Below are 14,811 nucleotides of genomic sequence, written 5' to 3' on the forward strand. Positions count from 1 at the left end.
TGCACAGGGTTTCCGAGGCTGTAAATCTTTATGGGAGCAGAACACCTCAACTTTCTCCTGCAGAATGGCTGGTAGTTTTCGAACTGCTGACCTTGAGGTTGGCAGCCCAACTCCTAACCACTACGCTACCAGAGCTCCTTGACGTATGTTGGTGGTGGCCAAAATCTTTTCTGTTATATTCCCTATCCTATTCTTAGTACTCAGAATGAAGGTGCCTGGGACATAGTTGTTATTGTTAAGTACCAATTGAGTTGGTTCCAACTCTTAAGAAACCTGTAGAAGATTTCTAAGACTTTAAATCTTTATGGGAGCAAAAGCCTTTTTCTCCCATGGAGTAGCTGTCAGGTTCGAACCATGGACTTCATGGTTCTCAGCCTAGTGTTTTTCATATGGTGCCACCGTGTTCCCCTGGGACATAGTAGTTACTCAAATATGCATGGAAGGAATTGAATGAATTTGATCACATGTGTTTTGTAGAATTTTTTTAAGATGATATTCATAGGTGCCTAAAAAGGAAAAAATATATAAACAAGGGCAAAAATTTGGTAAACTGCCAGCTCTAATATGTTAGCATGTGAAATTCTCTAAAGCAGAGGTTCTTACATTTCAGCTGAATCAGAGCCACCTGACAGGCTGGAAGGAATGCAGATGCCCCTAGCGTTTCTGATTCAACAGACCTGGGGTGGGGCCTGGAAATTTGCATTTATGATAATTCCCCAGCTGATATTAATGCTATTGGTCTGCAGAACACACTTTGAGAACCACTGATCCTAGGAGGCGTACTAAACGAAAAGCAGTTTAACTGTATTGAGACATTTTTAAAAACTTTGTTTTAAAAACCCTGGACTGCTTTGTTCATTTCAAAATGTTCAAACTCTGGAAGGTTCTGAGGAAAGCATTTTCTGAGGTCATGGCTGATGAGAGTCCTCATGTTCACTGGTGGTTCTTCTTCCCCACTCCTTCAGGGGACAGTCACCATTGCATTCAGGGCCGGTTTTCTTCCAAACTGAAGGCTCCCACTTCAACACTCCCAACCTATCTCTATGAGGGTTTGTGGAATTTACATTTGAGGCCCAGCCTGGGTGAGGGGAGAAGCTTTGAACTGAGTAAGAGTTTAAAGTGGGCTTTTTAATATATATGCAAGTGAGCTCATGCATTAAGACCTGAAGGTGACTGGAAAATCCAAGAGGTCTGTCCCAGTGTCATCAAGAGAGGGGAAGGGAAAGCTGAAGGACACTGCTTACATGCAATAGTAAGAGAGAATAAATCAGCTAGTCCAGGAAGCGATAACAAGGGCCAGGCACATGTGTGTGTGTATGTATAGTAACAGTGTATATTTTCACCCTGTGGATGAATCCAAATCTGGTGCGAACCATTTTTGATGTATACGCACCAAGCATACATTGCAAGGACAGGTTTTCAGGATGGTTTTGGGGATTTGCCCAAATGTTGCTTTACCAAATGGCATACAGAGGTGGTCTCTTTGACACAGATTACCTCTCCTCCGCTGTGCTCCCCCGCCCTGAGTCAGTAATGACTTTTTGACAGAAAGCCCAGTGGGGTGCTTTCTGAGCTGTCATAATCACTTCCTGCTGAAAACATACTGTACTTCTCTCTGCCAGGTTAGAAGCACAGGTGACCTCCTGGGAAGACCATAAATAGATTTGCAAATAAGAGTTGTAGCTTTGCTTTGGCATGAGGTTGATCTTGGCACTAACCAAAATTTCATCTTCCAAAAGAGTGACTTGAGGCCAACCAGCTTTGCAAGTCTCCAGTGAAAGCATGATTTTCATGGTTTCAATCCAACCAGATAAAATAGTGCTTCCGGTCCTAAAAGATACAGCTTTGGCCCACTCTTCAAACACCTCCAACAGAGAAGAGGTTTATATAGCTCAATGTGTCCACTATCTCCTGACTTGTGACAAGGTTATTGAAATAGGGAATGGCTTTTTATAGAAGGCATGAGTCCCTGGGTTGTACAAATCGATTCATGTTCTCAGTTGCTAACCAAAGGCTGGAGGATTAAGTACACTTAGAGGCACCTCGGAAGAGAAGCCTGGCGATCTGTTTCTAACCAAATCAGCCATTGGAGCATAGTCCTACACTCAGAAAACCATGGGGTTGTTGTGAGTCCACTTCAACGCCAGGGCAGCTGGTTCTATAATACAAAATAGGTACCAAAAATGAAGTGACATTCTCCTTATCATACAAGGAGCCCTGGTGGCATAGGTTCAACATTGGGGGTGGCAGTTTGAACCCACCTGTTGCTCTGGGGGACTGTGATTGAAGCTTCCATAAAGATTTTCAGCCTTGGAAACTCTAGGGAGATCGCCTCTGTCCTGCATGGTCGCTGTGACTCAGAATGGACTTGGTTTTGATTTCTGCTCACATGGCATACATTGTCCTTAGAGTCAAGCTCCACTGAACTGTGGTAGCCTTGGCTCCTGTCACGCACATCTTTCAGGACGTCTGTTAGAAGCATGGTCCATATAACCCTTAGCTCTTAACACCTTTTCCATTTTGCTGTAGTCTGATCTGTCTTCTATTTTCACCTTTCATGTAAATTTAATCTACTTGAGTTGTGTTTATTTCAATGACTACAGTGGGGTTTTTATGTTTTCAGAATTTCTGTTGGGTTCCTTTTTAAATCTGCCTGCACCTATCCCCAACCCCATTCCCTTTTCAATTACTCTGTTTTCTGTGGTTCTTGGAGTATGAGTTTGACCATTGCCCACCTGCTTTTTCTCACACACAGAAAAGATTGTTTCATCTTGTTTTATAGTTGTGTATTTAGAGCTCAGCTCTGGCAGGGATCATCCTGCTCTCAGCCTAGGTTGTGGGTACAGTGGTTTGCAGTTTGTGTTTCCTGAGGGCCCTAAAGATTTCACCGACACATTTTCCAGTTTGTTGCAGAGCTTAGGAATCTCATACCATGTGAGGTATGTTCGTGTGAGCCTGGTGCACCTGCATAGAACTGGCACAGAGGTCCAGCTTCTCAGAGGGGGACTCTTTCTAACCTGTGTCTACAGTTAGGCTTCCTCTCTGTACCCTAGGTCAGTGCTGGCTGTTTTCCCCTTCGCAGCTTTACGCTTCATTTTCAGGCCACTTTTTCTTAGTGCAGAGGGCCTGTGTCTCCATTCATCTCTCCTCATGGCTACTGACACCACATGGATGGGTGTATCTGTCTCAACTTCAAATCACAGCTTTCATTTCTTTCTTTCTTTTTTTGACAACTGAGGATTTCTCTTGCTAGCTTTATTTTTCTTGTTGTTTTATGGAGGTCTCCGTATCTATTCAGGAGGGGGTTAAACATTGGATATGACTTAGCGTAATTTACACAGCAAGTCAGTGACACAGATATTGTTTGCTTTTTGTCTTATTTTATACATGAAGCAGCCAAAGATTAACCAGTAATGTGACAATTCTGACTCCTGGTAACTCTGTATGGAGCACAAAGTAGAACTGTGCCTCATGGGAAATTCACTGGCTGAGGTGCCTTTTGCCAGCCTTTCAGCTAGGAGCTGAGTGCTTTAGCTGTTTGCACCATCCAGGAACTCCAGTCAAGGATTTCTTGTTAAATGCCATCGAGTTTGTTCCAACTCAAATAGAAACCCTATAAAGGATTTCTGAGGAACAACTGCTGAGTTTGACCTGCCGACCTTATGGTTCCAACTGACCTTGAGGTGTCTAGTGCATTATCTTACGCACCACACTGGGACTCCTAGTCAAGGATTGTTGTTGTTAAGTGCCACCGAGTCAGTTCTGACCCTTAGCAACCTGGTATAGGGTTTCCAAAGAGCAAGTGGTGCGCTTGAACCACTGACCTTGCAGCTCAAATGACTTTGCACTCTGAGGCATTAACCCACAGTGCCACACCAGGATTACCAGGGTTTATTAAGTTTCTGAAAGCCCTGAACATGAGGCCCCAGATTTCACAGAGCATATGTGATACCCAATCCATTAGCCCATATATTTGGCCTGCACTGCACTGACTCCCTTCTGCCCTACCAGTTGCTGCCTGGCCCAGTTCTTTCTGTGGTTGCCTCCTGCCCCAGGTCACTAGCAGGCTGCGCACTCCATCTATTACATAGTCTCACCATTGTCCCTGCTACAAATGGTTTTCTCCGCATGTTCAAGTCTCTCTACTTTGTACCAGACTTTTGTAGATACACTTTATCAATCTCTTTCCCATCCTAGCATAAGTTCTGAGTAGGAGTGAGAGCAGAAAGGCAGGAAAGGAAAAGAGAAGCACCATGCAGAGAGAGGGAGAGTGGGAATAGAGGGACTCAAAAGCAATGCTGAGAGTTCTGGCTCAGATAACAAAAGATGGAGCACTGGCTGAGTTAGGAAGGGAGAAGGTTAGGCTGGAGCTGGGGTTGGTGAGCTCCTTGTTGGATATAATGAGATTGGACACCCAAGCATCATCATTCAGGAGACAACGTGACGTGCAAGTCATCCTCCATGAGCTAAGTGTGCTGGTGATCCACTCTGGGCAATGTGTGGGTTGCTGGCTGTGTGGGAGATGGAAGGACAAGACGTTCACAGTTGCAGGTGCATTAGAGGTAACACCCCAGTAGTTGATTGTGTGGCAAGAAACCTTGTTGCTTCATTCCTTTTATCATATAAAGGTGTTCAGAACAGATGTGACCCTCCAACTTCATAAGGTGGCTGCAAGGATTAAATAGTGTAAGAAATATGAAAAGAAAAAGTGAAGAGAATTGTCCTAGTGTTGTTATGACTGACATCCCTTCCTCCCGCTCCGAGACCTCTAGATCTCCTATTACCTATAAAATAAAAGCAGTCCAAGTCCCCAATTCTCTATTCTAAATCTATCCTTGCAGTCTCATCTTCCCCTCCTCACCTGATGTGGTGCAGTGAATCACTTAATAGGGGTCTTCTAGCTATAGTCTTTGTAATTCCCACCAAGCAGCATGATAGTATTATACAAAGGTGAGGTGCTGATGGCCCATTTAGGGAATTGAATAACTTTCTAATAATGTAAATAATTTTGAATGGCACCCTTATGGAGATGGGATCCTAATGAGGACTGTTCAGTTTTGCCCTACTTCTAGCTTTAAAAAGGAGCTCTGGTAGCGTAGTTGGTTACAAATCAGGCTGTGAACCTCAAAGTCAGCAGTTCGAAACTACCAGCTCTTCTGTGGGAAAAAGAGGCTTTCTGTTCCCATAAAGAATTACAGCTTCAGACACCCTGTACAGGGATGCTATGAGTCAAAAAACAACTCCACGGCATATAACCCCCACCACATCTAGCTTTAAATGCAGTTCAAACCCACCAGCTGATGCAAGGGAGAGAGATGAAGCTGTAAAGATTTACAGTCTCAGAAATTTTTTTCAGGGTGTCTGTGAGTTGGAACTGGCCTGATGGCATCTAGCAACAACAGTATGTTTAAGGAAAGATTTACAGTCCTTCTAGACCAAACCCCGAATCCATTGCTGTTTAGCCAATTCTGATTCATAGTGGTCACGAGGGACACAATAGAACTGTCCCATAGGGTTTCCAAGGTTGTAATCTACAGAAGCAGACTGCTACACCTTTCTCCTGCAGAGTAGCTGATGGGTTTGAACCACCAACCTTTCAGCTAGCAACCGATCACTTAACCACTGCACCTCCAACACTCCTTAACTGTCCTTCCATTGTTGTTACAAAGTGCCATCGAGACAGTTCCAACTCATAATGACCCTGTATAGGACTTCAGGGGAGCAGCTGATGGATTTGAAGCGCTACAGTGCCATACCTTCCATTGTTGTTAAGTGCTGTCGAGTCAGTTCTGACTCATAGTAACCCTGTTGTGGACCAAGGAGCAGCTGGTGGATGTGAACTGCTGACCTCGTGGTTCTCAGTCCAGTGCTCGTCTTATAGGTCCACATCAGGAGACCATCCATATCCATCCTAAAAGCCAACTTCTCCCAGCTAGAAGTAGTGTCTTCGGTCTCTGGTCTATCACGGTGCTTTGCCCCTGATCTAGAACACTTAACCATTTGACCCTTTTGCATACTTGATCGTCTCTCTCCCAGCACAAAGGGAAAGGACGGATTTTCTAAGTGCTGCATCCCTTCAAGCCTCTAGCACTGCCTGCCATAGAGTACTTCAAAGGTGAACATCTGACATTGAATTGTTAAATGTCATTGAGTTGGTTTTGACCCATACCAACCCCGTATAGGGTTTCCAAGGAGCTGCTGGTGAACTTGAACCACCAACTTTGCAGTTCAAACTAATCTTGTGGTCCAGTGTATTATCTCACAGTGCCACACTAGGGCATTGAATAGCTGCATTCAACAATACCTTATTTACTGGGAAGCCTAAGTAAGAACTTACAACCTAGCCCTTTATATGACATTTGGATCAGTATGTCAGCAGCCTACGCAAACAAGCTGTCATCTGTCCCTCAACTCACCCTTGAACACCAGCCTGCTGCTCACTTGGACCTCTATGGCTTTGTCCCCTCTGCCCTTCCATTTGTCTTTGGGTCTTGGGTCTCTGATCTGCAGGTTTTCACAGAGCCAGGCGCTTGTGGTCTTGTAAAGGCCTGTTGATCTTTTCTGAGGATGGTGTTGGACATGCTTGGTGCTGGTGAATTCACCAGACATTTGTGAAGAGCTCAGGAATGAAAGTTCTTTTCTCCCTGCTCAGGAAATGTGTCTTTACCTCATTTCTTTCTTTCTTGGTTGAACTATATATACATTGACATATTTATTTTTCCTGCCTCCTGGCTTGATCATTTTTCTATTACAATTTGTCCCTGCAATTCCAGCAGAGTGTTAATGCGGGTCTCTTCATGACCATCGATCTACATTTATGGAACCATAATTAGGGTATTTCCTTTAGCTTCAGTCAAAGATGAGAAATCTGCAGGCATAAGTGTGGGTATAAGCTTGAAGCCTGTTTGGATGCCCAGTAAGGAGACAGCTGGGGAAGTTCTCAATCATTCCTACCTTGGAGTCTTAGCTCAGACTGTCCCTTGCTCCCCGATGCCCTCCCTTCTTATTTTGGAGAATTTGTATCTTGCTATCTTTGGCGACCCATATTTGAATGAGATAAAAACACATCTCCTTTTAAATTGCCAGGAGTTTGCATTTTTTAATGCTCAATGAGGTGAGACATGGGGCATGAGTACTCACACTCAGCTGGCAGGAATATAAAGAGGCATCATTTCTTTCAGGAAAATAAATAAATAAATAAACTGGTAATATAGGCAAAAAGAGCTTTAAAAATGTCTCTCTTCTTTGACCTAGTAATTCAATTTCCAGGAATCTTTCCTAAAGATATAATAAGTAGGCAAATATTTATGCATAAAAACATTCATTACAGCATTATTCATTTCTGGTGGTGCTGTTAACTGCCATCCAGTGCGTTCTGACTCAGAGGGACGCTCAGGAGGGTTTTCGAAGAGTAGCTAGTGGGTTTGAATCGCCGACCTTGCAGTTGACAGTCCAGTGCTTATCCTTTAGTGCCATACTAGGACTCCAATTTCTAGTAGCTGGTGGTTGAAATGGTAGGGTTTACTATCTGCTACCAACTGGAAGACTGGCGGTGGTTCAAACCCACCCATGGATGGCACAGACAGAAGGCCTGGTGAGCTACTTCTGTACAGTTGTTGGTGGTGGTGAAGTGCCGGGGAGTCAGTTCCAACTCACAGCGACCCTGTATAGGGTTTCCAAGGCTGTAAATCTTTACAGGAATAGAAAGTCTCATCTTTCTCCTGAGGAACAGCTGGTAGTTTTGGACTGCTGACCCTGAGGTTCACAGCCCGATTCGTAACTAGTACACTACCAGAGCTCCTTAGAAAGGTCCTCTAGTAGCTGGTATATTAATTAAAATCTGATAATAAAGAAACAATTAAATATATTATGTACCATTGTCTGTCAGTTTGCATGTTGCTGTGATGCTGGACCACCTCTGGTGAACAGGCTTTAGCAGAGATTCTCGACTAAGATTAGGAAGAAAGGCCTGGTGATCTGCTTTTCAAAATTAGTGAAAACCTTATGGAGGACAAGAGAGCAATGTGAAACTCATTTGCTTTGGACATGTCATCAGGATAATAATCGTGTCTGGTGAGATGGAGGTCTAGCAAGGACAAGGTAGACCTTAGTGAGATGGATTGATACAATAATCACAACATACACTCAAACATGCCAGCAATTATGAGGATGCCTTAGGACTGGGCAATATTGTGTTCTATTGATCTGACAGCAACTATCCTCATTATGAAGTGTCTTATGTTGTTAGATGCCATGGAGTCACTTTCAACTCAGTGACCCTGTGCACAGCACAATGAAACATGTGCTCTATCTAGTTCATCCATATTATTCTACCATTTACAATGAAGCTGGTGAGGCATTTTGATGCTGATGTTAAGGAAACATGCAAACTTTCTAATTGTATCTACAGTGTGATGATACAAATTGACTTTTTCCAACTGTTGTCTCACAGAATGCTCATAGGGATGCTATAAATAGGAGCGTTCTATTTCCCAGCAAGATTGGAAAGTGTCACAGGCAGCTACTTGGAGGCTTCTCAGAGCCTTGGATGTACTAATGAGAGCAGGAAAAGTCCAGGAATGAAACTCAGTTTACAGTGTCACAGTTTTTAGGTAGAACATAATTATTGTTATTAAATGCCATTGAATCAGTTTCAACTCATAGCAAACCTGTATAAGTTTTCCATGGCTGGTAGATTTGAATTGCTGACATGTGGTTCGCTGTCCAGTGCTGATCCTACGGTGCCACAGCATGCATCCATGTTATTGTTGTTGTGAAGTGCCGTTGAGTTGGTTGTGACTGATAGCAACCCTGTATAGGGTTTCCAAAGAGCAAGTGGTGAGCTTGAACTGCCGACCTTGCAGTTCAAATGGTTTTGCAGTCTGGCTCATTAACTCACAGCACCACACCAGGACTCCGTAGGGGCTGCTAAACTGTAGTTGGGAGTGGGGGGGTGGTAGGCAAAGTGCCAAGGAAAAGACTGAAATAGTAAAATATTCAGCGAAGTTACTGTTGCTGTTGTAGTGTAAAATTAGAACTACCAAGTTGGTGGTTTCAGCCTACCAGCTACTCCCAGGAAGAAGATGAGGCTTCCTACTCCTGAAAAGATTTACAGCTTTGGAAACTCTATCAAGGGTCACTAATGAGTTGGAACCGATTTAATAGCACTTAACAACAAAAATGCAATGATGTTGTTTGATGCTGTCAAGTTAATTCTGACTCATTGTGACCGCATGTGTGCAAAGTAGAACTGCACCCCATGGGGTTCTTCAGTCTCTATCTTTTAAAAGTTGATTGACAGGCCTGTCTTTGGAGGTGCCTCTGGGTGTGTTTGAACTGCCAAACTTTTAGCTCTTAGGTTGAGTGCTTAGCTATCTATATCACCAGGGACCTCAAGAGTGTTGTCACAGAAAGAAGCTGCAAGATTTCTCTCCTTGCCTCCCCTGCCCCAGCTTGGGCAGGCTTGGGGTGTGCTGTATGGTAGAGTCCACCCAAGCAAATGCCAGGAACATCAGAGAGGAGGTGGCTGAGACCAGGACACTCCTGGGTGTTCTACCTACATTTTATAGGGCATGGAGTGTGGTTACTCGGTCACTGACTACCTCCAGTACCATCTCCCCTCCCACCCTGGGTCAGGCCAAACGTTTCAAGATGCCACAAGGAACAGCCCCAGGGTCTGTCTTATGAACCATATCCCAGAGTTCATGTACTGACGCACTCTCCTCAACTGGAAACCCCTAGTTCAGTGGGTACTGGGCCTCCTTGGATTGGATACTTCATTCAGATAACTCCTTAGTTCCCTACTCTTTCATCCCTTTAGACAGTTTTAAGTTTTTCCTTTATGTCACCCCTATACTCCTGGATCAATGGCACCTAACAACAACAACAATACTCCTGAATCAGTCCATCCAAGTCACTGGCGTAGTCCCAGAGCCCTGTACCTGCCTTAGTGTAAACCAGCCCCATTACTGAGTATAACAGGACTTTAGAGTGATGTGTCTGAACCCTCGTGCTTATTTCCCAAGGTCCCCTAAAATATTCATCAGCCTTTATCAAGCTAATGGGCTTCAAAAGGAGCAATTTTCTGAAACATGAGACAGGACAATATAAAAAGAACATTAAGGAAAAAAAAAATCTTAATTCCTAACTGAAAGGAGAAAGATCATTTAGCATCACTGTTAGGGTTATCTATTCATGAGATGCCACACATTTAATCCAGAGTGGGAGGAAGGGAGCAAGGACTTTGGTGCCCTCACCTTGGGGTCACCTTCATGTAGAACTCATCAGTCTCCTCTGCCATAGATGGCAGGGATGATGGAGATGAGATGATATAAATGACAGAGATTTCAGAAATAGAGGCCACAGGGTGTGGAGGAGCTAGAGGGAGAAGAAAGTAAAGAAGAGCGAATCTAGTGGGACTACCAGGCAGCTGCTTGGGGGATTACAATCTCTCTTATTTCCTATTTGGATCACACTGTACTATATTGGGGGTTCAATCACTACTTGAGGAGTAGTGACTCTGCCCTACCAATTCATGAACTGGTAGTCTCTCAACCAGTCCATCAAAGTTTCCCTTTGGTGTCCAACTGTAAGAACAGGCATCGTGGGCACAAAAGGTTGGGAGAGGATGTATGTGACTGTGGTCCATATACAGTCCAGGCCCGTGGAACCTCATGTGTGGTCCTTCTTTAGGGGAGAAGGTTGCAGAGCTGAGACATGCTGGGAAAGATACCTCCTTGAGATACACTTTACTAATTTTGAAGGACACATGGGTTTATACCAGATTTTCTAGAAAACCTTAAAACAGAAACAAATGACTGGTGGGGGGGGGGGCTCCTATTTGTCTACATCTCATACTTCTCTTTGCCCACTTCCTAACTCCTCATTTCTTCTTTCCTCATCATTCCTACTTTCATTATAGCACCTTTCTTTTTACAGCTCCGTCTATTCCCAAACTCAGAAATATATTTTCAATTTAACTTTTTTCTCCACCAAAGAACCAAGCAAAGTTTCATACAAAGCAAAAGTGAATCAATACCCCGTGTATCCACTTGAACCTTGTCAGCCCAAAGACATAATAATTATGTGACCAAGATACCCTGGCCACATCAAGTATTTGCCCAGTGATTGGATTCATGGGTGCTCCTATTCCCAGTGGTTAGCCCCATCATACTTGACAAAGCTTCTCTAGCCTCACTGTGTTCCTTTGAAATAAAAATTATTGACTCACAATGACTCCTTTTCCCTTTTAATAAAATTAGAATAAAAGTCTGTTTGATGTTGCATTGCACATTCAATTTTAACGGTTGCTTCTCTTTCTCTTCATTTAGATTTGTGACAAGGAATGGCATTACTATGTCATCAATGTGGAGTTTCCAGTGGTTACCTTATACATGGATGGAGCAACATATGAACCATACCTGGTAACCAACGACTGGCCCATTCACCCGTCTCACATAGCCATGCAACTGACCGTCGGCGCTTGTTGGCAAGGTAACACTGTCCAGGACAAGAGCCATAACTCAAGTCCTTTTCTCCAACTCTTCTGACTTATCTGTGTATATTCCATGAAAGACACTTGTAGAGAAAAGAGTAAGTAGTGTGACAACTAGCTATGAGAATTACTCTCTGTTTTAGTAAGAAATAGTGCAAGTCTAATGCACTCAACTGCCACCCCAAATGTAGGAGGTTCTATTCCACCCAGAGGTGCCTAGGAAGAAAAGCCTGGCAATCAATTTCTGAAAAAATGAGCCATTGGAACTTCTATGGTATACAGTTCTACTCCAGTTCACATGAGGTTGCCATAAGTTAAAAATCAACTTGACAGCAATTGGTACTAATAAAGTAGGATTTATAGGAAAGACACTGTTCTCAAGGGCAGCTCAGCTCTGCCCTTTTGTCTGATCTCCAAAGACTGAGCTTCCTGTATTGCCATTAAGTGCCATCCAGTCTGCAACCCTGTAGAGGAATTCGGAGGATCAGCTGGTGAATATGAACTCCCGACCTTGTGGCAAGCAGGTCAGTGCAGATCCTACAGAAGACACCAGGACCTGTTTGTACTCTCTTACAATCGCTCAAACTCAGGCTAATTTTTCTTTTCTTTTTTTTATTTATTAGTTTTACATTCATTCTATCATACATCGTTTCATTGCCATAGTTACCATCCCGTCCATGTATCATCACACAACCAAAGAGTACCCTGCAAGCCTGACCCCCCTCCCATGGTCCTCAGCACACAGCCCCTTTCCATCTCTGGATCTCAAGTCATCTGGATCTCAGCCACTCCATCTCTTCATGTCATCCTCTCTGTCTCCATCTCAGGCCTCAGTGCTTCTCTGGATAAGGTCTCGCTCTCCGCTCTTCTCCATTGATGGTCCCAGAGCCTTCCACTCCTAGACTGAAAGGTTAATCACTCCCCTCCTTGCTATAAAATGTCCACCTTTACATTTCCGACCCTCACAATCAGTCCTGATAACAATTATTCTCTATTGTATCACAAGAGACCCGTCTGCATTTCATCAGCCCTTCCTGGACAGGCTGGATACTATTCACTGGAGACTCTACCTTCCTCCGTGCCCTTTGGATCTAGATTCCCTCTTGAAAGCTTGTAAGTCAGTCACTTCTTACCTTTGTATACCTCCCCCCGATTTTGGGTAGCCAATGTCCAAGTTGCCCATCCCTGTCTACTCTTTGTATGGAGGGGGTGGGAATAATTCTTGCAGCAAGGATTTGTTTCCTCTTTTGAGCTACTGCATTTATAGGTGTAGGTCAAATTTATCATACTGTTTCAGATGACGCTTTTTTCCTCCTCTTTCTTCTTCGGGTTGAGTTCTGTTCATCCATTGAAGCCAGGTCAAGTGGGTATCATCTGCAAGTGTGAGTATTCTTGCGTCTGTCCACCCTCCTCTTATCAGCTGGATGCTTCACTCTCCACTCTAGTTCTCTGTGGCTGTGTCATTGACTCTGAGCCCATGAGTCTCCAGACCAGGTCTTGCCACACTGCTGGCCGACAGGTCTCCACCCAGGTTCACAGGAGTCTGCTGAATGATGTAGGGCTAAACTCGCCGCTTCATTGATGTTCTTCTCTCACTTCCCCTTATGGGTGACGTGCGTGGTCACCAATCAGAGCGTGTATTCCCATTGTGTCTTAGTCTTGGAAGAGGATTTGCACTGAGAGGACCCGACCACTTGCCTTAATGTCTCCTGGGCAAGCAACTTGCTTGTTCTTGTAGTAACAGTCGGACTGCCCTTATTGTTTTATATTTTTCCTGTAGGTCTTTCTTTCAAGAAGTATCTTCTCGTTTTCTAGCTCTTCCAGGATGGTCTGTTCGTTCTTTCACGAGGAAAATTTCCCATCTCTGAAGATCTGGATGTGGTTCAGGCTTCCACATATAGTCTTATGTAATGCAAAGGCTCCTCAGGAAACCGCCTTCACTGAACACACTGTAGCCCCATTTTAGGTATTCCAATCAGTTATAGGCAGAAGATGGACTTACAAGCTTTCTATGGTGATATTTCTGGCTATTCCTTTCTCTTCCCCTCCAGTGTCTGTTTTATAATATAATGCACAGAAAACCAAGGTTCAAAAGACAGCCAAGCATCTTAACATTATTCCCCTCTTTTTCCCATTCCAGTGCTGTCTCAATCTCTGTATCCCAGAGCCCTGTTGTTCTAAGACTGTGCCTACATCATTGTTTACCTCTTTCCCACTTATCCCATTAATACCTATCTAATTTCTCTCCCTTCTGCTTTGTTCTTCCACTCCCCTCTCCCTACTTGTATATTGCCCCACTCCCCAACACCATGTGTCTGTGTCTATCCTGTGTCTATTCCCTGCCCTGTGCTCCACCTTCCCCTCCCGCCCCTAACCCTACCCCTACGTCCCAGCAACCAGCTAAGAATCCACTTTAGTGGATTAGTATAGGTTCTTTTTCTTAGTCTTTTACAGTAGTAGTCCTATGCAGTATCATACCTTTTGTGACTGACTAATTTCACTCAACATAATGTCCTTAAGGTTCATCCATGTTAGGTAGTGGCATGCAGCTTCCTTGTTATCTTTCAAGGTAGCATAATACTTCATTGTGTGTATGTACCACAGCTTGTGTATCCATTTTTCAGTTGATGGGCACTCTGGTTGTCTCCATGTTGTGGCTCGTTTTTCTTGTGGGTAAACACCAAGTAGAGAAATTGCTGGATCAAATGATAATTCTATTTTCAACCTTCTGAGGAAGCACCATATTGCTTTCCAGAGAGGTTGGACCATTTTTCAGTCCCGCCAGCATTATTGTCCTCAACTTTGTTGATCTTTGCTGTTATTGCTGGTGTGAGATGATAGCTCACTGTTGTTTTGGTTTGCGTCTCTCTAATGGCTAGTGATCATGAATATTTCGTCATATGTTTATTGGCTGCCTGCATCTCCTCCTTGGAGAAGTGTCTGTTCATATCCTGCGTCCATTTCTTAATTGGGTTATTTGTCATATTTTTGTAGATGTGTAGCGTTTTCCTATATATTTTAGAAATGAGTCCCTTATTTGATATGTCATTGCAAAAGATTTTTTCCTAGTCTGTGGGTTCCCTTTTTACTTTCTTGGTGAAGTCTTTTGATGCACACAAGTTTTTAATTTTTAGTATGGCCCACTCGTCTATTTTGTCTATTTTTGTTTGTGTACTTTTCAAAATGTGTGGCAGTCTGTATATGCCCTCAATTAGCGTCCTCACGTTTGTCCCTATTTTTTCATCGATGATCTTCATAACTTAGGGATGATTCACATTTAGATCTTTAATCCATGTTGAGTTCATTTTTGTATAGGG

The 14,811-nt window shown here is 43.6% G+C and overlaps 1 protein-coding gene across 1 annotated transcript in view; it reads left to right on the forward strand.

The window, feature by feature from the left end:
• CLSTN2 (calsyntenin 2) overlaps window positions 1-14,811 on the forward strand; it is a 617,054-nt gene that overhangs the window by 521,327 nt on the left and 80,916 nt on the right. The window contains exon 9 of the mRNA XM_006846659.1: window positions 11,331-11,493. Within this exon, the coding sequence (XP_006846722.1) occupies window positions 11,331-11,493 (163 nt within the window). The remainder of the gene's footprint in view (window positions 1-11,330; window positions 11,494-14,811) is intronic.

The sequence above is a fragment of the Chrysochloris asiatica genome, unplaced genomic scaffold, assembly GCF_000296735.1.
Source record: "Chrysochloris asiatica unplaced genomic scaffold, ChrAsi1.0 scaffold00028, whole genome shotgun sequence".
In the NCBI taxonomy this organism is placed as follows: Eukaryota; Metazoa; Chordata; class Mammalia; order Afrosoricida; family Chrysochloridae; genus Chrysochloris; species Chrysochloris asiatica.